Source organism: Rhinopithecus roxellana, chromosome 8, assembly GCF_007565055.1.
Source record: "Rhinopithecus roxellana isolate Shanxi Qingling chromosome 8, ASM756505v1, whole genome shotgun sequence".
NCBI classification, from domain to species: Eukaryota; Metazoa; Chordata; class Mammalia; order Primates; family Cercopithecidae; genus Rhinopithecus; species Rhinopithecus roxellana.
Genome location: NC_044556.1, coordinates 136,291,092 through 136,314,411, shown reverse-complemented (window position 1 = coordinate 136,314,411; position 23,320 = coordinate 136,291,092). Strand labels below are relative to the sequence as shown.

General features: G+C 39.6%; 1 protein-coding gene across 1 annotated transcript in view; it reads right to left on the bottom strand.

Moving 5' to 3' along the window:
• The window catches only part of HMCN1 (hemicentin 1), a 470,019-nt gene that overhangs the window by 36,583 nt on the left and 410,116 nt on the right, over window positions 1-23,320 (bottom strand). The window contains 8 exon segments of the mRNA XM_030936855.1: window positions 21-258; window positions 1,082-1,203; window positions 2,231-2,368; window positions 2,644-2,793; window positions 7,360-7,530; window positions 7,702-7,872; window positions 8,568-8,738; window positions 8,929-9,099. Of these exon segments, the coding sequence (XP_030792715.1) occupies window positions 21-258; window positions 1,082-1,203; window positions 2,231-2,368; window positions 2,644-2,793; window positions 7,360-7,530; window positions 7,702-7,872; window positions 8,568-8,738; window positions 8,929-9,099 (1,332 nt within the window).

Below are 23,320 nucleotides of genomic sequence, written 5' to 3'. Positions count from 1 at the left end.
TTTTCTTTTAATCAAATTACCTTTGGATATTGAAGCATGAATTTTAAAACCCAGTGTCTCCTCTAACTGGTTATAGTCAGATTCGACAGAGGATGCATGAAGTGTTTCAACCAAGAAAGGCATTCTTCCCTGTGCCTGATCATAGAAAACGGTGTGGTTCCATGTGTATGGGATGCTGATGCCATCAATGGTGAACAGCCGGGTTGAGTAGGCGTACAGCTGCCCAGGACCTGTTTGAATGTAGTCCTCTGTGTAATCCTAAGGAGAACAATGTGGATTTGAAGATCAATATGGCTCATACTAATTTTTTGTTCCCTTAAGGGGGCTATGAAATGCAGAATGAGGGGGGGAAAAAGGATTAGGAGCTAAAATATACACATCATGATGATGGTAAACATTTAATATGTGTTAACTCTTTTAATCCTATCAACAATTCTATAAGGTAGCTTTAAATATCCATAGTTTGCAGACTAGAAAACTAAGTTTGTAGAAATTAAGCAACTTTCTTATGATGTTGCTAGAAAGTGGTGGAATGAGGATCTGAATGTGGATCTGCTTGGCATCAAACCTTATGTTCTTTTATTTATTGCCTCCTTCATGAGAAAAATTGTATAGTAATTGTACAGTAGTGTTCAGGAAATAACATAAGGTTTGAACTCTTTAATTATAACATAGTTGTTTCATAATTTTGCTGTCATAAATTTCAGTTTAATAAGAGACTCAAAGATAAAGATGTGAAAGGGTGATTGTTAGCCTTTAATTTCTGAAATATTTCGTGGATGATACACAAAAACGTTTATGCAATAATTACTATCATCTTTGTTTAAAGAAAATTAAACAAATGCCTTGTATCAAGTATTTGATCTTGGTCCTGATAGGGAGGGTGGTAAAACCATTAAGAGAGTTTGTAAAAACTTGTCCCTGAAGATTTTTAAACAAAGATCAGATAGCTACTTAAAGCCTTAGTAGTTTGGACATTTTCCCCCCACAAAGTGGACAAGTTATCTGTGCTCATTCTATGGACCTTTCACTCATACTCATCATTAATAAGCAGCAAAGACAAGTTATCCTGGCATTTTACCTTTACAGTGACTTCAGCAGGTGACTGAAGCTGTAGGACATAGCCACTCACAACGATATCTAGCAGCAAGGCACCATCGGAATCCAAGCCCCGGGCAATATGAGTCATCCGCAAGATTTCTCCTGGGAATTACAAGACATTCATTTTGACAGCAAAAAAAAAAAAAAAAAAAAAAAAAAAAAAAAGGTTTCTGGAAGTACAGAACAGATTTACCTTACATACTGGTTCAGCTATGCTATGCTATTTGAGTTCCAACTTGAATAAGTATAGGTGATGAGAACTGAATTAGCACTTAGCCCCCCAATTCAAGAGTTAGGTTTATTGAATGCAGTTTCTTTTAACATTTCTTTTCATGTAGCAAAAATGTGGCATATGGTTATACAAATTTCATACTTTAAATTCACAGGCAATAACAAAGCAGCCTTATAAAAATGAATTGTCTGTGACTGGCAAAAACCACTAGTCTGGCCACAGTGCTTTGTTCTTTCTGATGCTTCTAAAAGTAACAAAGGACATCTCAGTAAGTGGATGCCCATGAAAAGATCCAATTGTCTTCTCCACTGATTAAATGTTGATTAAAGATAAGCCCCTCTTCCTTAAAGGTCGCTGCTATTGAGGCTGACCAACTGTGAAGAGGCTTGAAATGGAGCTCTCTAAACATCTGTATGTACATGGAAAGGTCATGAATAGCTAACCCATATTCCTTAAGACTAGGGATAAGTGAAAAGCCTTTAGGTTTGTTTGTTTTGTTTCGATCGTTTTCATAAAGAATTGCTATAAAGTATCCTAATTGGATCTTGGTTTAAAGACAAAGGTCTTTAATTAATAACAGTAACTCATTTTCCTTCTTTGTTTGGTCTTTAAAATCCTCTCTAAGGATTTAAAGAGAAAATATTTTTAAAAAGAGAAGAAAGGAGGAGAGGAGAAAAACTTTTAGGGTATAAAAATGACTGCTTGAGAACACATGGCCTCTTATGATCTTATGTTAGTACAAGTTTACAGCAAAATATGAAATTTCTTTTATATCACTTATGATAAGATTGCATCCAAACGTTTCAAATTATTCTCTGTGAACATGTATTTTTCTTAACCACCAATCTTTATGGTACTTTTTATAGTAATAGAATATTAAATTCAGCTAACACTAACCAGTTGCAAATTCCACTTGAGTTTCTCTTTTGAAGACTGCATTGGTGAGGGTAAAGCCATTGACTGCTTCTCCTATTTCCTTTGCTGTTGTCCAATAAATGGGATTTAGAATAGAAACGATCTTTCTCATTGCTGAACCTAAAGAGAAAAAGGATAAATAAGGTGATAGCAAAATTTTTACAGTCTATTTTATTGTCTTCATAGCACATTATTCACAAGGATGAATTCTAAATAATGTTGAATACCAGAAACAAATACCAGTACCTCATGTATCTTTAAAAGCTTACCATTGGAATAGAGCTAAGGATTATTATACTTATGACTTAGTAGTAGCATTCTCTAGAACTTTAAATGGAAGTAATAATAAAGAATAATATATGTTTTTAAAAAGACGCTTATAAGCAAAGACTTACCAAGACTACGAGGTACATTGGTAATTTTGGCACGTATTATTCTGGTATCAGAGTTAGGGCTATCAGTTATTGTGGCATTAAGGAAAGCAATTCCAAATTCAACATCATTAATATTTCCAATAACACTTCCTCTGGCTCGCTGGGGCCCACCTATTGGGGGAAAAAAAAACATTCCTGGATAAGGATGCAATTTCATCAACATTACGTGGGAGAAAAGAAGGCCAGTATTCAGAGATGCTACAAATCTTTTCTTAGACATCAAAAAGGTCATACGACATCTGAATTTAATAGTGAAATAAATAAGCTTTTAAAACATTCTACTTTCACATAACACCCATCATCCCCCATAAATCTAGGATCCTTCTAATCTGTGCACATCATAGTGTTATTAATATTTCATAAGCCAAAGAATACAATCAGTGTCCAGTTCCCAAACTAAAAATAAAGAATGTGTTGGTGGTGGTGATGAAATGACAATGAGAGTTTATTGAGCATGTTATGCATGATGGTAAACATTTAATATGTGTTAACTCTTTTAATCCTATCAACAATTCTATAAGGTAGCTTTAAACAGCCATAGTTTGCAGACTAGAAAAATAAGTTTGTAGAAATTAAGCAACTTTCTCATCATTACATTGCTAGAAAGTGGTGGAATGTGGATCTGCTTGGCATCAAACCCTATGTTCTTTTATTTATTGCCTCCTTCATGAGAACATCCAGGAAAAGGAGAGACTTCATCAACAAAACAGCTTCTAGGCCACTGCCAATGTAAACATGGATTATCTAAGGACATTATTCAGTCTTGGGTTTTAGATTGAGGGTTTATCAAGTTCTTCATATTACAAATATATTGAAAGATGCTTAACTTGAGAGAGATTGTGCTTTTGCTAGTGCTATAAAATTCATACCAAGGTAATCTGGTTGCAAAACAATTATTTTTAAAAAAGGGCCTCAACATTAATTTCATGACTTCTTTCTATTCAACAAAAGTATTGGTGACTAGTATAGAATAGGTGGTTAATGAATGTTTCTCAAAATGAATTTCATGCTTTGACAAGAGAGGGCAACATACTGGGGAGTAGCTGATAGTCAAATTCATAAATATTCATTATCTGATGTCTTTTAATTAAATACATTTTAAAGCAATTACTAGGAATTTCAGACACTATTATCATGTACAAGCATATTTAGTTTTATCATACTTTGCTTTGTTGCTCTTTGCAGACACTGTATTTTTACAAATTGAAGGTTTGTGGCAACCCTGTGATGAGAAAGTCTACCAGTGCCATTTTTGCAACAGCCTTTGCTCACTTTGTGTTCCTGTGTCACATTTTGGTAATGTTGCAATATTTCAAATTATTATTATCTCTTAGGGTGTCCTGTGATCAGTGATCTTGAATGTTACTATTGTAGTTGTTCTGGGGTTTCATGAACCGTGCCCATATGAGACGGTGAACTTAATGTTTTGTGTGTTCTGACTGCTCCATCGACCACCAGTTATTCCCCTGACTCTCTTCCTCTCCACAAGCCTCCTTATTCTCTGAGACACAATATTGAAACTAGGCCAATTATTCACCCTACAATGGTCTCTAAGTGTTCAAGTGAAAGAAAGAGTCTCATGTCTCTCATTTTAAATCAAAATTTGGAAATGGTTAAGCTTAGTAAGGGGCAGGCATGTAGAAAATTGATGTAGGTCAAAAGCTAGGCCTCTTGCACCAAAGAGTTAGCCAAGTTGTGAATGCAAAGGAAGAAGTCTTGAAGAAAATAAAAAGTGCTACTCCAGTGAACACACAAATAAGAAAGTGAAACAACCTTATTTTTTATGTGGAGGAAGTCTGAGTGATTTGAATAAAAGATCAGACCAGTCACAATGTTCCCTTAAGCCAAAGCCCAATCCAGAGTAAGGCCCTAACTCTCTTTAGTTCCATGAAGCTTGAGGTAGATGAAGAAGCTGCAGAAGACAAGAGGCTTAAGGACAGAAGCCATTTAAGTAACATAAAAGTGCAAGGTAGAACAGCACAAGCTGATGTAGAAACTGGAGCAAATTATTCAGAGGTAGCTAGGTCATTGATAAAGATGGCTACACTAAACTACAGATTTTCAATTTAGACAAAACAGCCTTCTCTTGGAAGAAGATGCCGGTTAGGAAGAGGTGAAATCAGTGCCTAGCTTCAAAGCTCCAAAGAACAAGCTGACTGTCTTGTTAAGGGCTTATGCAATTGGTGACTTTAAGTTGAGGTCAATCAATGCTCATTGTGAAAATCCTAGGGCCCATAAGAATTGTGCTAAATCTACTCTGCCTCTGTGCTATAAATGAAACAAAGCCTGGAGGACAGCATATCTGTTTATAGCATGGTTTACTGAATATTTTAAAGCCCACTTTTGAGACCTAACGCTCAGGAAAAAAAAAAAAAAAAAGATTCCTTTCAAAGTATTACTGCCCACTGACAATGTGAATATTCACTGCAGAGGTCTAATGGAGATGTACAAGGAGAGAAATGTTGCTTTCATGCCTAATACAGCATCCATTCTGCAGCCATGGATCAAGGAGTAATGTTGACTTTCAGGACTTATTATTTAAGAAATACATTTTATAGGCCAGATGCTGGTAGCTCCCGCCTGTAACCCCAGCACTTTGGGAGGCTGAGGCTGGTGTATCACTTGAGGAAAGGAGTTCGAGACCATCCTGGCCAACATGGTGAAACCCTGTCTCTACTAAAAAAAAAATAGAAAACATTAGCTGTGCATGGTGGTGGATACTTGTAATCACTTGGAGGCTGAGATGAGAATCGCTTGAACCCAGGAGCCAGAGGTTGCAGTGAGCTGAGATCACGTTACTGCATTCGAGCCTGGGCAATAAAGTATTTTAAAATTAAGGTATGTGTATTGTTTTTTAGACATGATGCTATTGGATAATTAATAGTACTACAGAATAGTGCAAACATAACACTTATATGCACTGGGAAACCAAAACATTGATGTGACTTGCTCTATTGCAATATTCACTTCCTTGTGGTGGTCTAAAACTGAATCAGCAATATGTCTGAGGTATGCTTGTATTATATATTGGAGAGAAATACAACTGTATTCAGCCTCAGAAAAATCAGTAAGTACGGTACTTTACGTTTTAATTTACACTACTTTTATTATTAATACTGAGAAAACATCTTTTCATGTTGATTCAGCCTTCATGGTCCATACTACATTCATTTGTTTACCACAAATTAAAGAAAAAAAAAAAAGACATGAAGCCTGCCTTCATAGAGCTTATGTCTGAATTGGGGAGAAAAACAATCTAAATCCCACAAATAAAAGTAAGGTTGAAATGCATTACTATCTACTATTTAGGGAAGCTTGAGAAGGAAGTAAAAATAAAGAAACCTAAAGAAAGTTTTAAGTCTTAACTAAGCCAGGGAGGGCAGAAGGGCTTTCTGGGTAGGGAAGGAATGTGTGTCACTCTTTTGTGGGTTAGTGGCTTGCTACATCTGAGAGGGCAAAAGCAGCAGAAAGTGTAGAGAGTAATGGAAACCATGCTGCAAGATGATGCAGGAACGTAGAGAGCCAGTCAGGGCCAGTAGGCCATTTTGGTTCTTATCCTTAGTCCTAAGCAGGGAGAAAGGGGAGTATTAAGACCACTAATTTACTTAGCTCTCCAGGTCATTGCTGACATTTTGACCCTGGTTCTGTAGTCTCATAGAGGGACTTGAGTCCCAGTGCTCAAAAGACTCCTAGTTCTGACTACCTGGCTGGGATCCCTGAAATCCTCTGCCAGACTCTGCAACACAAACTGTCAACCTATTTGGAATTCCTGATGCCACTGGGGCCTTGCTACTAACAAAAGCTGAGCTACAAAGTACATCAACTGAAGCTGACACCATGCCTCAGTTGGAGCCTCAAAGTCCTTGTTAATTAGTCAATATGTTGAACAGTTGTTGATGGTAGTAGACCCATCAACTTCCTTTAGCTTGTTAGATCCTATACATTTTTAAATGTAAATCTCTCTCACTCTGTCAAATGATCTTGATTTTTCAGGAACTTTTTATTTCTAAGAAAACCTTAAAGCTTTGGAAAGTCTAATTGATATCTTGACACTTCAACAATATAAAACTGTTATTGTTGGTCTTCTTATAACCTTTAGAAGCCTGCCTGCTGAGACAAGGTATTTAGTATTAGCTACCATTTCTTGGAATCCCAGCAAACTCTAAGGCCCATGAGTTATAGACTTCTGAATTTTTACATCAGTTGCTAGATGCGATGCATGATTCAGGATGAACTTCATACTTGAACTCCCCTTATTCTTTCTCCTAGGACTGAACTGATTCTTTCTTTACTTCCTATACACTCATGTCCTTCAAATTCCCATCCACAGATGAACAGCCTCCAATTGTGGCTTTTTTTTTTTTAGATATTTAACCACTGCCCCACCTTACTTTCAGTCTGGAATCTCAGCCCATTTTTCCCCACTCTGCCTCACCCTTTTTCCTGTGAAGGCCAGGACTATATCCTTTTACCAGAAAGCCTGGAAAGGCAAAAGCAGAGGCTAGAACCCAGCCTTGAGTTGATACAGAACTGTACCAATTAAGAGCAAGAAAGCACTTTTTTTTTTTTATCTAAATCCTCCTCTCAGGGTTGGCAGTGTTTTGTAATTTGTGGCACCTTTCTCTAATTTGCACAAAGGCTCTAAATGTGCTACCAAAGTCCAATTTAGTTGCTTACCTGGACATGCTTGTACATTGCACCTGGTCACCTGAGTAGTGTCTCTGGGACAGGGACGGCCACCTTTAGCTGGCACAGGGTGGTCACACAGCCGCTTCCGAGTCTTTTCACCTCCTCCACAGGAGGCAGAGCACTGGCTCCAACTATGCCAGCTTCCCCAGCTTCCATCCACTGTGAACAAGAATGGAATGGTCACTGTTAACAAATTGGCTTCAAAATCTACACTTGGGGGGCTCCTGCCTATACAACTTTCATTTTAAGGTCTGGAGCAATAGGGCTGCTACAATGAGCACTAAATTAAATGCTTTACTTATTCAACTGCCAGAAATCAAGTCGACTCACCAGGACACATGTCAGTGTTGCACCTCTGGATCTGGGAGTCTGGTCCCCCACAAGTTCTTCCCCCATTGGAGGGACGAGGGTTGTCACATGTGCGGTACCGCCGCATCTGCCCTCCATTACACGTCCGGCTGCATGTTCCCCAGCCACTCCAAGGACTCCAGTTACCATGGGCTACAAGACAATAATCTGAGATGAAAACAGAGCCCCTAAAATGAGAAGTGGTCAACAATGACATTCATCCAAAAAGTATTTAAAAAGTCTCTTCTCAGCACCTGAAACAAAACATACAAGTCTATAAATAGGCAACTTCCCAAGGAAGACAGTTTAGCTTCAGTTTTGGCTAGAAACTGTGTATACATTCCTGTATTTGTGTGATTCCATTTAACAGATATTTACTGAGTCTTAAAATATTCCAGGAGCTGGAGGGTATAAATGAGACAGGGTCTCTGCTTTTGATGAGCCAAGACTTGTAAAATTCAGGATACAATGTAACTCGGATTTCCAGATATCAAATTGCTGCAAAGGTCTAAAAATCCAGCTTGATGACTGAATTAAGGCAGAGAGCTGACTGCTTGCCTTCATAAAAGACTCGTAAGCATCATGAAGAGTTAGCATGCAGAGGTGCTCTCATTCTTATACTCTGGGGCTACTCCTATACAGAGCAAGTGAAATAGGACACAGCTCCTGTCCCTATGAATCGAAAACATCTATGATATTACACAGACACGACAGCAACCTTATAACATTCTGACATCCCAAACCAAAGGCTGAAGAACCAAGTAACAGAATATTACAACTTTAAGGAATTAAGGTCATAATGAAACTTTATGAAAGTATAATGTTGACTCACTATTTCCAACACTCACTTGGGCAAGGGTCACTATTGCAAAAATCACTCTGGACATCACTCCCTTCACATTTCCTTCCTCCATACTGGGGCACAGGGTCGGAGCAGTCCCTTGTTCTCTGTCTGGCGCCTCCTCCACACGACACAGAACAGGCACTCCAACTGGCCCAAGTTGCCCACTTGCCATCAACTGGAATAAGGGAAAAATGTACATGCTTTCTTACTACCTAGAAACCATCATGTTACACTCTGGGCATTGTTAGCTTGAGAGATGTACTTGTGGGCAGAGTTAGAATGGGATAGATTCTTGTTGACACACTACCTTGATAAGATAGGTAGATGTTAATTTGTTAAAGGTATAAACAGTGTATTTCTCTTACTTGGACAATGTCTTTCATTGCACACTTGCATCTGCATTTCTGCTCCATCACAGTAGGACCCACCCAGTGCTGGTGGTGGGTTATTACAAAGTCTTGCTCTTGTCTGAGCACCTTTCCCACAACTTCCACTGCATGTTCCCCAAGGCTGCCAAGTGCTCCATGCTCCATGAACTACAAATGCCCCAAAAGACAGTTTCAAGTCACAGAACCATGCTTGTTTAAAACCAAAATTATATAAATAAACTCAGTAATGAGCTAATTAGCCCACAATCTAAGAGAATTGAAACTGAACCAAACAAAACATAACAAATGATGATCTTTCTCCTTCTGGTTAGATTTTCAGAGGAATTTATGTCTATAGGGAAATTCAGAAGGCTTATCTGATGCCAAAATAAATGCTTAAAATCACCCAAAGGAGCTATTTTATTACAATTAAATTTACTCAAACTACCATATATAAATACAGTCTGAGTGTTTAAACCATAGCTAAGTATTTGTCTGTGCTCTTTGCTCTGGAGAAAGTGGAAAGAACTGGGAGCTTGGGAACAAGGCTGTATAACAGATTGAGATGTGGTTATGGATAATACAAATATTTCCACAAAGATAATTTGGACCCTAGACAGCGAGACCACATCCTTAAGCCTGATTCAGCTTCATATCTACATATGTACTTGGATTTTTCAACAACATGATGATTTGCACAGCTGTAATTCTTTGGAAAACTTTCTCCATTACATGTGTTCATGAATTAAAGTTCTGAATAACATACTAACCTGCTTCCTAAACAACATAAAAAGCTGACCAGTAGTTTCCAAGGAGTGATATTAGGGCCTTCCTTTTGGTAACTAACACATTACACCATTGGACCACAGAGAAACAACCTTATGTTTTACCAGGTACATGGACTGAGATTCAACATTATGGCTTTCCTTATATACAAGTGAATACTAGGTCATATTTTTGTTTTCAGGGAACTTTCTAGATATGGAGCGCATAAAGTATGTCTCGTGGTCACCTGGTTTAACCAAAATATGAGCAAAAATAAGAGCCTGAAAGACTAAGTGTAAATATTCTCCAGAACAAGTTGAAAACCACGTAATGAAACTCATTTGTCTGCTTTGGTTAGAAAAATATTTTAAAATGCATGTTACTGTTTCTTATAATTAACAGGTTTCTGACTGAGTTGACTAATTATCCTTGTGCTTTGTAGACAAAAACATAGTCACACAAATCTATTTTAGCCAAGAAGAATTTGCACTAAAAAGTATTTGGCTAAACCTCAGAGGAAAGAAGAAAGCCTTTAAATATATGGCAGATATTCAAAACTACTTCTGTATTAATTCAGGCTGTGGATGCTCATAGCCCTCAAATATAGACTATATGATTTCAAAAATTCTGAGGTTCCAACTATTTTAATACATTTTATTTTCAAGACTGTTGGTTAACAAAAGTCCCAACTTCTTATACTATAATGCCATTTAATATAGATGCATTTTTAATTGGAGGGCTAACAATTGGGTAACATTTATTCATTTCTGTGTCATTTCTATTACATATAATTACAGGTTTTCAGCTAAAGACTTTATTTTTATTTTTTAACCAATATGGAAAATCCTAACTAGAATTGGACTTCATGACACAAAATGTTGTAGAGTTCAAGTGTTCCTTTTATAAGAATGGAATGACAGCAAGAAAAAAGGAAGAATGATAACATAAACCGGAGAAGGCATAAAACATCATGCTATCTAGATGACGCAAAAAAACAAGAACTAAAAACACAAATACCATTTGACCCTGCAATCCCACTATTGGGCATATGCCCAAAGCAATATAAATTGTTCTGCCATAAAGACACATGCACGTGTGTGTTCATTAAGCACTATTTACAACAGTAAAGACAGAAGCAACCAAAACACCAAACAACAGTAGACTGGATAAAGAAAATGTGGTATCTATACACCATGGAATACTATGCAGCCATAAAAAAGAATGAGATCACGTCCTCTGGAGGAACAGGGATGGAACTAGAGGTCAGTATCCTTAGCAAAGTAACTCAGGAACAGAAAACCAAATACCACATGTTCTTACTTACAAATGGGAGCTAAATAATGAGAACACATGGCAGAATGAGGGGAACAACAAACACTGGGGCCTACTTGAGGGAGGAGGGTGGAAGGAGGAAAAGATTTAGAAAAATAAACTGTTGGATACTATGCTTAGTACCCAGGTGACAAAATAATCTGTACATCAAATCCCTGAGTCATAAGTTTACCTATATAACAAACCTGAACATGTACCTCTGAAACTAAAATGAAAGTTAAAAAAAAAAAAAACTACAGAGGGATTAGTAGGTAAGAAACATGCAAAATCTTATAACTGAATTTGTTACACTGTGTTGCAGTTTTAATTATGGAAGGGTAGAGGAGCACAATGCTAGGGGCGGGGTCTCCAGGCAGACACTCTGGGCCTGAATAACTATTCTGCCCTTAGAGGCCATGCAATCCTGACAAGTGACTTGGCTTCTGTGTGCCTAGTTTCATCATCTGCAATATGCAAATAATAATTTATTAGAGTTGAGGTGAGCAATGAATTTGTAGAAGAAAAGTGCTTGGAACAGTACAGGACACATAGGAAATCCTACATAAAAGTGTAAGCTAGGAGCTATGATGAGCTTTGTTCAAAGTTCTCAACAATTTTCAGACAGACACTTGAAAAAATGCTCATTCTTTAATCTGTAGCTATATATGTATTTTAATGACAATGATTCTCAAATGTCAGGATAGGCCATCCCCAAATCTATCAATCTTGAAAAAAGATTTGCAGTTCAAAAACACTCTTCTAACTGGGGCAGGGAAAGTACAAAATAAGTTTGAAGTAACTATTTGTACCAGAAAGTAAGGAAATACTTAAAGAATCATGAGGACATCTCAAGAGAACACAGAAGCCAGCCGGGACAGGCCTTCCTCCACTAACCTATTCTAGGATAATGTGAACATCACAATAAATAATGACAGTGTATGATAAACCAGGGGTCCTCAATCCCATGGGCCATGGATTGCTTGGCAAGTGAGCAAAGCTTCATCTGTATTTACAGCTACCACCCACTGCTAACATTACCATGAACTCCATCTCCTGTCAGATCAGCAGTGGCATTAGAGTCTCATAGCATGAATCCTATTGTGAACTGTGCATATGAGGGATCTATGTTGTGTGCTCCTTATGAGAATCTAATGCCTGATAATCTGTCACTGTCCCCCATCAACCCCGAAAAGGACCTTCTAGTTGCAGTAAAACAAGCTCAGGGCTTCCACTGATTCTACATTATGGTGAGTTGTATAATTATTTCATTGTATATAAAATCCACAATAAATATAATGTGCTTGAATCATCCTGAAGCCATCCCCCCCAACCCTTGATCTGTAGAAAAATTGTCTTCCACAAAACCAGTCCCTGGTGCCAAAAAGGTTGGGTTCCACTGTGATAACCCATTGAATAATACCTGAGTCCTTATTGATATAAATCAAAAAGTAAAGAAACGAGAAATTTCTTGACAGAGGTCAATAACAGATATGGAAGATAATGATGGAGTTAGAAAATAGCTATTTTGCAAAAATCACAGTAATAACTGATTCAAGCAGAAACCAGAAATGGATGCTAAAACTAGTGGGTGAAAGGTTGATAAGATGTTTATATAGTCTCCAAGTTTCCCTACAAAATACTTAGAAGTAAAAATAGTAACTATGCAATGACAGACACCACCTTAAACAAGTAAAGAAAGGTAAAATCACCAGTATGGGACAAACTGACATGTTGTGCCTTCTGAAATGATGCACTGAGAAGGACACAAAATCACTTCTGTCGTGTTCCTGCCAAAATGCAAAATCTACATGTAATCATGAGGAAATGTTAGGCAAATCCAAATTGAATTGTCTTCTCTAAAATGGTTGGCCTGTACATTAAAAAATATCAAGTTATAGGGGTGTGCCCAAGATGGCCGAATAGGAACAGCTCCAGCCTCCAACTCCCAGCGTGAGCGACACAGAAGACGGGTGATTTCTGCATTTTCAGCTGAGGTACTGGGTTCATCTCAGTGGGTCTTGTTGGACAGTTGACGCTGGTCTGTGGGTGCAGCCCGACCAGTGAGAGCTGAAGCAGGGTGAGGCATTGCCTTACCTGGGAAGCACAAGGGTGAAGGGAATTCCTTTTTCTAGCCAAAGGAAATTAAGACACACAACACCTGGAAAATCGGGTAACTCTCACCCTAATACCATGCTTTACCAAGGGTCTTAGCAAACGGCACACCAGGAGATTATATCCCACACCTGGCCCAGAGGGTCCCACGCCCATGGAGCCTCCCTCATTGCTAGCATAGCAGTCTGAGATCTAACTGCAAGGTGGCAGCGAGGCTGGGGGAGGGGTGCTGCCATTGCTGAGGCTTAAGTAGATAAAGCCACTGGGAAGCTCAAATTGGGTGGAGCCCACCACAGCTCAAGGAGGCTGGTGTGCCTCTGTAGACTCCTCCTCTAGGGACAGGTTATAGCTAAACAAAAAGCAGAAACCTTGGCAGAGGTAAATTCCCCCATCTGACAGCTTTGAAGAGAGCAGTGGATCTCCCAAATGGAGGTTGAGATCTGAGAACAACTGACAGACTGCCTGCTCAAGTGGGTCCCTGACCCCTGAGTAGCCTAACTGGGAGACATCCTCAAATAGGTGCAGACCGACACCTCACAACTCACACAGTGGGGTACACACATGAGACGAAGCTTCCAGAGCAAGAATCAGACAGCAACACTTGCTGTTCAGCAATATTCTATCTTCTGCAGCCTCCACTGCTGATACCCAGGCAAACAGGGTCTGGAGTGGACCTCAAGCAAACTCCAACAGAACTGCAGCTGAAGGTCCTGATTGTTAGAGGGAAAACTAACAAACAGAAAGGACACCCACACCAAAACCCCATCAGTACATCACCATCATCAAAGACCAAAGGCAGATAAAACCACAAAGATGGGGAAAAAGCAGTGCAGAAAAGCTGGAAATTCAAAAAATCAGAGTGCATCTCCCCCTCCAAAGGAATGCAGCTCATCGCCAGCAATGGAACAAAGCTGGACAGAGAATGACTCTAACGAGTCGAGAGACGAAGGTTTCAGTAGATCCAACTTCTCAGAGCTAAAGGAGGAACTACGTAACCAGTGCAAAGAAACTCAAAACCTTGAAAAAAGAATGGATGAATGGATAACTAGAATAACCAATGTAGAGAAGTCCTTAAAAGAACTGACAGAGATGAAAGCCATAACATGAGAACTACGTGACAAATGCACAAGCTTCAGTAACCGACTCGATCATCTGGAAGAAAGAGTATCAGCACTTGAAGATCAAATGAATGAAATGAAGCAAGAAGAGAAGTGTATAGAAAAAAGTTAAAATAAATGAACAAAGCCTCCAAGATATATGGGATTATGTGAAAAGCCCAAATCTATGTCTGATTGGTGTGCCTGAAAGTGACAGGGAAAATGGAACCAAGTTGGAAAACACTCTGCAGGATATCATCCTGGAGAACTTCCCCAACCTAGTAAGGCAGGCCAACATTCAAATTCAGGAAATGCAGAGAATGCCACAAAGATACTCCTCGAGAAGAGCAACTCCAAGACATATAATTGTCAGATTCACCAAAGTTGAAATGAAGGAAAAAATGTTAAGGGCAGCCAGAGAGAAAGGTTGGGTAACCCACAAAGGAAAGCCCATCAGACTAACAGCAGATCTCTCAGCAGAAACTCTACAAGCCAGAAGAGAGTGGGGGCCAATATTCAACATTTTTAAAGAAAATAATTTTCAACCCAGAATTTCATATCCAGCCAAACTAAGTTTCATAAGTGAAGGAGAAATAAAATCCTTTACAGCCAAGCAAATGCTTAGAGATTTTGTCACCACCAGGCCTGCCCTACAAGAGATCCTGAAGGAAGCCCTAAACATGGAAAGGAACAACAGGTACCAGCCATTGCAAAAACATGTCAAAATGTAAAGTCCACCAATGCTAGGAAGAAACTGCATCAACTAGCGAGCAAAATAACCAGCTAATATCAATGACAGGATCAAGTTCACACATAACAATATTAACCTTAAATGTAAATGGACTAAATGGTCCAATTAAAAGACACAGACTGACAAACTGGATAAAGAGTCAAGACCATCAGTTTGCTGTATTCAGGAGACCCATCTCACATGCAGAGACACACATAGGCTCAAAATAAAGGGATGGAGAAATATATACCAAGCAAATGGAAAACAAAAAAAAAGCAGGGGTTGCAATCCTAGTCTCTGATAAAATAGACTTTAAACCATCAAAGATCAAAAGAGACAAGGCCATTACATAATGGTAAAGGGATCAATTCATCAGGAAGAGCTAACTATCCTAAATATATATGCACCCAATACAGGAGCACCCAGATTCATAAAGCAAGTCCTTAGAGACTCACAAAGAGACTTCAACTTACAATAATAACGGGAGACTTTTTTTTTTTTTTTTTTTTTTATTATACTTTAAGTTCTAGGGTACATGTGCATAACGTGCAGGTTTGTTACATATGTATACTTATGCCATGTTGGTGTGCTGCACCCATCAACTCGTCAGCACCCATCAATTCATCATTTATATCATGTATAACTCCCCAATGCAATCCCTCCCTCCTCCCCCCTCCCCCCTCCCCATGATAGACCCCAGTGTGTGATGTTCCCCTTCCCGAGTCCAAGTGATCTCATTGTTCAGTTCCCACCTATGAGTGAGAACATGCGGTGTTTGGTTTTCTCTTCTTGTGATAGTTTGCTAAGAATGATGGTTTCCAGCTGCATCCATGTCCCTACAAAGGACGCAAACTCATCCTTTTTTATGGCTGCATAGTATTCCATGGTGTATATGTGCCACATTTTCTTAATCCAGTCTGTCACAGATGGACATTTGGGTTGATTCCAAGTCTTTGCTATTGTGAATAGTGCCGCAATAAACATACGTGTCCATGTGTCTTTGTAGTAGACTAATTTATAATCCTTTGGGTATATACCCAGTAGTGGGATGGCTGGGTCATATGGTACATCTAGTTCTAGATCCTTGAGGAATTGCCATACTGTTTTCCATAATGGTTGAACTAGTTTACAATCCCACCAACAGTGTAAAAGTGTTCCTATTTCTCCACATCCTCTCCAACACCTGTTGTTTCCTGACTTCTTAATGATTGCCATTCTAACTGGTGTGAGATGGTATCTCATTGTGGTTTTGATTTGCATTTCTCTGATGGCGAGTGATGATGAGCATTTTTTTCATGTGTCTGTTGGCTGTATGAATATCTTCTTTTGAAAAATGTCTGTTCATATCCTTTCCCCACTTTTTGATGGGGTTGTTTGTTTTTTTCTCGTATATTTGTTTGAGTTCTTTGTAGATTCTGGATATTAGCCCTTTGTCAGATGAGTAGGTTGCAAAAATTTTCTCCCATTTTGTAGGTTGCCTGTTCACTCTGATGGTAGTTTCTTTTGCTGTGCAAAAGCTCTTTAGTTTAATTAGATCCCATTTGTCAATTTTGGCTTTTGCTGCCGTTGCTTTTGGTGTTTTAGACATGAAGTCCTTGCCCATGCCTATGTCCTGAATGGTACTACCTAGATTTTCTTCTAGGGTTTTTATGGTATTAGGTCTAACATTTAAGTCTCTAATCCATCTTGAATTAATCTTCGTATAAGGGGTAAGGAAAGGATCCAGTTTCAGCTTTCTACTTATGGCTAGCCAATTTTCCCAGCACCATTTATTAAATAGGGAATCCTTTCCCCATTTCTTGTTTCTCTCAGGTTTGTCAAAGATCAGATGGCTGTAGATGTGCGGTATTATTTCTGAGGACTCTGTTCTGTTCCATTGGTCTATATCTCTGTTTTGGTACCAGTACCATGCTGTTTTGGTTACTGTAGCCTTGTAGTATAGTTTGAAGTCAGGTAGCGTGATGCCTCCAGCTTTGTCCTTTTGACTTAGGATTGTCTTGGCAATGCGGGCTCTTTTTTGGTTCCATATGAACTTTAAAGCAGTTTTTTCCAATTCTGTGAAGAAAGTCATTGGTAGCTTGATGGGGATGGCATTGAATCTATAAATAACCTTGGGGAGTATGGTCATTTTCACGATATTGATTCTTCCTATCCATGAGCATGGTATGTTCTTCCATTTTTTTGTGTCCTCTTTGATTTCACTGAGCAGTGGTTTGTAGTTCTCCTTGAAGAGGTCCTTTACATCCCTTGTAAGCTGGATTCCTAGGTATTTTATTCTCTTTGAAGCAATTGTGAATGGAAGTTCATTCCTGATTTGGCTCTCTGCTTGTCTGTTGCTGGTGTATAAGAATGCTTGTGATTTTTGCACATTAATTTTGTATCCTGAGACTTTGCTGAAGTTGCTTATCAGCTTAAGGAGATTTTGGGCTGAGACGATGGGGTTTTCTAAATATACAATCATGTCATCTGCAAACAGGGACAATTTGACTTCTTCTTTTCCTAACTGGATACCCTTGATTTCTTTCTCTTGCCTGATTGCCCTAGCCAGAACTTCCAACACTATGTTGAATAGGAGTGGTGAGAGAGGGCATCCCTGTCTTGTGCCAGTTTTCAAAGGGAATTTTTCCAGTTTTTGCCCATTCAGTATGATATTAGCTGTGGGTTTGTCATAAATAGCTCTTATTATTTTGAGGTACGTTCCATCAATACCGAATTTATTGAGCGTTTTTAGCATGAAGGGCTGTTGAATTTTGTCAAAAGCCTTTTCTGCATCTATTGAGACAATCATGTGGTTCTTGTCTTTGGTTCTGTTTATATGCTGGATTACGTTTATTGATTTGCGAATGTTGAACCAGCCTTGCATCCCAGGGATGAAGCCCACTTGATCATGGTGGATAAGCTTTTTGATGTGCTGCTGAATCCGGTTTGCCAGTATTTTATTGAGGATTTTTGCATCAATGTTCATCAGGGATATTGGTCTAAAATTCTCTTTTTTTGTTGTGTCTCTGCCAGGCTTTGGTATCAGGATGATGTTGGCCTCATAAAATGAGTTAGGGAGGATTCCCTCTTTTTCTATTGATTGGAATAGTTTCAGAAGGAATGGTACCAGCTCCTCCTTGTACCTCTGGTAGAATTCAGCTGTGAATCCATCTGGTCCTGGACTTTTTTTGGTGGGTAGGCTATTAATTGTTGCCTCAATTTCAGAGCCTGCTATTGGTCTATTCAGGGATTCAACTTCTTCCTGGTTTAGCCTTGGGAGAGTGTAAGTGTCCAGGAAATTATCCATTTCTTCCAGATTTTCTAGTTGATTTGCGTAGAGGCGTTTATAGTATTCTCTGATGGTAGTTTGTATTTCTGTGGGGTCAGTGGTGATATCCCCTTTATCATTTTTTATTGCATCTATTGGATTCCTCTCTCTTTTTTTCTTTATTAGCCTTGCTAGCGGTCTGTCAATTTTGTTGATCTTTTCAAAAAACCAACTCCTGGATTCATTGATTTTTTGGAGGGTTTTTTGTGTCTCTATCTCCTTCAGTTCTGCTCTGATCTTAGTTATTTCTTGCCTTCTGCTAGCTTTTGAATGTGATTGCTCTTGCCTCTCTAGTTCTTTTAATTGTGATGTTAGAGTGTCAATTTTAGATCTTTCCTGCTTTCTCTTGTGGGCATTTAGTGCTATAAATTTCCCTCTACACACTGCTTTAAATGTGTCCCAGAGATTCTGGTATGTTGTATCTTTGTTCTCATTGGTTTCAAAGAACATCTTTATTTCCGCTTTCATTTCGTTATGTACCCAGTAGTCATTCAGGAGCAGGTTGTTCAGTTTCCATGTAGTTGAGCGGTTTTGATTGAGTTTCTTAGTCCTGAGTTCTAGTTTGATTGCACTGTGGTCTGAGAGACAGTTTGTTATAATTTCTGTTCTTTTACATTTGCTGAGGAGTACTTTACTTCCAATTATGTGGTCAATTTTGGAATAAGTGCGATGTGGTGCTGAGAAGAATGTATATTCTGTTGATTTGGGGTGGAGAGTTCTATAGATGTCTATTAGGTCCGCTTGGTGCAGAGATGAGTTCAATTCCTGGATATCCTTGTTAACTTTCTGTCTCGTTGATCTGTCTAATGTTGACAGCGGAGTGTTGAAGTCCCCCATTATTATTGTATGGGAGTCTAAGTCTCCTTGTAAGTCTCTAAGGACTTGCTTTATGAATCTGGGTGCTCCTGTATTGGGTGCATATATATTTAGGAGAGTTAGCTCTTCCTGTTGAATTGATCCCTTTACCATTATGTAATGGCCTTCTTTGTCTCTTTTGATCTTTGATGGTTTAAAGTCTGTTTTATCAGAGACTAGGATTGCAACCCCTGCTTTTTTTTGTTCTCCATTTGCTTGGTAGATCTTCCTCCATCCCTTAATTTTGAGCCTATGTATGTCTCTGCATGTGAGATGGGTCTCCTGAATACAGCAGACTGATGGGTCTTGACTCTTTATCCAGTTTGCCAGTCTGTGTCTTTTAATTGGAGCATTTAGTCCATTAACATTTAAGGTTAATATTGTTATGTGTGAACTTGATCCTGCCATTATGATATTAACTGGTTATTTTGCTCGTTAGTTGATGCAGTTTCTTCCTAGCCTCGATGGTCTTTACATTTTGCCAAGTTTTTGTGATGGCTGGTACCGGTTGTTCCTTTCCATGTTTAGGGCTTCCTTCAGGGTCTCTTGTAAGGCAGGGCTGGTGGTGACAAAATCTCTAAGCATTTGCTTATCTGTAAAGGATTTTATTTCTCCTTCACTTATGAAACTTAGTTTGGCTGGATATGAAATTCTGGGTTTAAAATTCTTTTCTTTAAGAACGTTGAATATTGGCCCCCACTCTCTTCTGGCTTGTAGAGTTTCTGCCGAGAGATCTGCTGTTAGTCTGATGGGCTTCCCTTTGTGGGTGACCCGACCTTTCTCTCTGGCTGCCCTTAAGATTTTTTCCTTCATTTCAACTTTGGTGAATCTGGCAATTATGTGTCTTGGAGTTGCTCTTCTGGAGGAGTATCTTTGTGGCGTTCTCTGTATTTCCTGAATTTGAATGTTGGCCTGCCCTACTAGGTTGGGGAAGTTCTCCTGGATGATATCCTGAAGAGTGTTTTCCAACTTGGTTCCATTTTCCCCCTCACTTTCAGGCACCCCAATCAGACGTAGATTTGGTCTTTTTACGTAATCCCATACTTCTTGCAGGCTTTGCTCATTTCTTTTTCTTCTTTTTTCTTTTGGTTTCTCTTCTCGCTTCATTTCATTCATTTGATCTTCAATCGCTGATACTCTTTCTTCCAGTTGATCGAGTTGGTTACTGAAGCTTGTGCATTTGTCACGTATTTCTCGTGTCATGGTTTTCATCTCTGTCATTTCGTTTATGATCTTCTCTGCATTAATGAGTCTAGCTGTCAATTCTTCCACTCTTTTTTCAAGATTTTTAGTTTCTTTGCGCTGGGTACGTAATTCCTCCTTTAGCTCTGATAAGTTTGATGGACTGAAGCCTTCTTCTCTCCTCTCGTCCAAGTCATTCTCTGACCAGCTTTGATCCGTTGCTGGTGATGGGCTGCGCTCCTTTGCAGGGGGAGATGCGCTCTTATTTTTTGAATTTCCAGCTTTTCTGCCCTGCTTCTTCCCCATCTTTGTGGTTTTATCTGTCTCTGGTCTTTGATGGTGGTGACGAACTGATGGGGTTTTGGTATAGGTGTCCTTCCTGTTTGATAGTTTTCCTTCTGACAGTCAGAAGGACTCTCTGTTGGTCTGTTGGAGATTGCTTGAGGTCCACTCCAGACCCTGTTTGCCTGGGTATCAGCAGCAGAGGTTGCCGAAGATAGAATATTGCTGAACAGCGAGTGTACCTGTCTGATTCTTCCTTTGGAAGTGTCCTCTCAGGGGTGTACTCCACCCTGTGAGGTGTGGGGTGTCAGACTGCCCCTAGTGGGGGATTTCTCCCAGCTAGGCTACTCAGGGGTCAGGGACACACCTGAGCAGGTAGTCTGTCCGTTCTCAGATCTCAACCTCCGCGTTGGGAGATCCGCGGCTCTCCCCAAAGCTGTCAGACAGAGTCGTTCGCGTCTGCACCGGCTCCCGCTACTTCCCCTGTTGGTCTTCAGCTGTGCGCTGTCCCCAGAGGTGGAGACTACAGAGACAGGCAGGCTTCCTTGAGCTGCTGTGAGCTCCACCCAGTTCGAGCTTCCCAGCGGCTTTGTTTACCTACTTAAGCCTCAGCAATGGCGGGCGCCCCTCCCCCAGCCTCGCTGCTGCCTTGCAGATAGATCGCGGCAGACTGCTGTGTTAGCAGTGAGGGAGGCTTCGTGGGCGTGGGACCCTCCCGGCCAGGTGTGGGATATATTCTCCTGGAATGCCTGTATGCTTACAGCGCAGTATTGGGGTGGGAGTTACCCGATTTTCCAGGTGTTGTGTGTCTCAGTTCCCCTGGCTAAGAAAACGGATCCCCTTCCCCCTTGCGCTTCCAGGTGAGGCGATGCCTCGCCCTGCTTCAGCTCTCGCTGGTCAGGCTGCAGCAGCTGACCAGCACCGATTGTCCGGCACTCCCTAGTGAGATGACCCCAGTACCTCAGTTGAAAATGCAGAAATCACCGGTCTTCTGTGTTGCTCGCGCTGGGAGTTGGAGACTGGAGTTGTTCCTATTCGGCCATCTTGCTCCGCCCCCCCTAACGGGAGACTTTAACACCTCACTGTCAACATTAGACAGATCAACAAGACAGAAAGTCAACAAGGATATCCAGGAACTGAACTCAACTCTGCACCAAGCAGACCTAATAGTCATCTACAGAACTCTCCACCCCATATGAACAGAATATACATTCTTCTCAGCACCACACTGCACTTATTCCAAAATTGACCACACAGTTAGAAGTAAAGCACTCCTCAGCAAATGTACAAGAACAGAAATTATAACAAACTGTCTCTCAGACCACAGTGCAATCAAACTAGAGCTCAGGACTAAGAAACTCAATCAAAACTGCTCCTGAATGACTACTGGGTACCTAACGAAATGAAGGCAGAAATAAAGATGGTCTTTGAAACCAATGAGAACAAAGATACAACACACCAGAATCTCTGGGACATATTTAAAGCAGTGTGTAGAGGGAAATTTATAGCATTAAATACCCACAAGAGAAAGCAGGAAAGATCTAAAATTGACACCCTACTATCACAATTAAAAGAACTAGAGAAGCAAGAGCAAACACATTCAAAAGCTAGCAGAAGGCAAGAAATAACTAAGATCAGAGCAGAACTGAAGGAGATAGAGACACAAAAAACCCTCCAAAAATATCCATGAATCCAGGAGCTGGTTTTTTGAAAAGATCAACAAAATTGATAGACCACTACCAAGACTAATGAAGAAAAGAGAGAAGAATCAAATAGACGCAATAAAAAATGATAAAGGGGATATCACCACTGACCCCACAAATACAAACTACCATCAGAGAATACTATAAACACCTCTATGCAAATGAACTATAAAACCTAGAAGAAATGGACAATTTCCTGGATACTTACACTCTCCCAAGACTAAACCAGGAAGAAGTTGAATCCCTGAATAGACCAATAGCAGGCTCTGAAATTGAGGAAATAATTAATAGCCTACAAACCAAAAAAAGTCCAGGACCAGACAGATTCACAGCCGAATTCTACCAGAGGTACAAGGAGGAGCTGGTACCATTCCTTCTGAAACTATTCCAATCAATAGAAAAAGAGGGAATCCTCCCTAACTCATTTTATGAGGCCAACATCATCCTGATACCAAAGCCTGACAGAGATACAACAAAAAAAGAGAATTTTAGACCAATATCCCTGATGAACATCAATGCAAAAATCCTCAATAAAATACTGGCAAACCGAATCCAGCAGCACATCAAAAAGCTTATCCACCATGATCAAGTGGGCTTCATCCCTAGGATGCAAGGCTGGTTCAACATACGTAAATCAATAAATGTAATCCAGCATATAACCAGAACCAAAGACAAAAACCACATGATTATCTCAATAGATGCAGAAAAGTCCTTTGAGAAAATTCAACAGCCTTTCATATAAAAACTCTCAATAAATTTGGTATTGATAGAACGTATCTCAAAATAATAAGAGCTATTTATGACAAACCCACAGCTAATATCATACTGAATGGGCAAAAACTGGAAGCATTCCCTTTGAAAACTGGCACAAGGCAGGGATGTCCTCTCTCACCACTCCTATTCAACATAGTGTTGGAAGTTCTGGCTAGGGCAATCAGGCAAGAGAAAGAAATCAAGGGTATTCAGTTAGGAAAAGAAGAAGTCAAATTGTCCCTGTTTGCAGATGACATGATTGTATATTTAGAAAACCCCGTTGTCTCAGCCC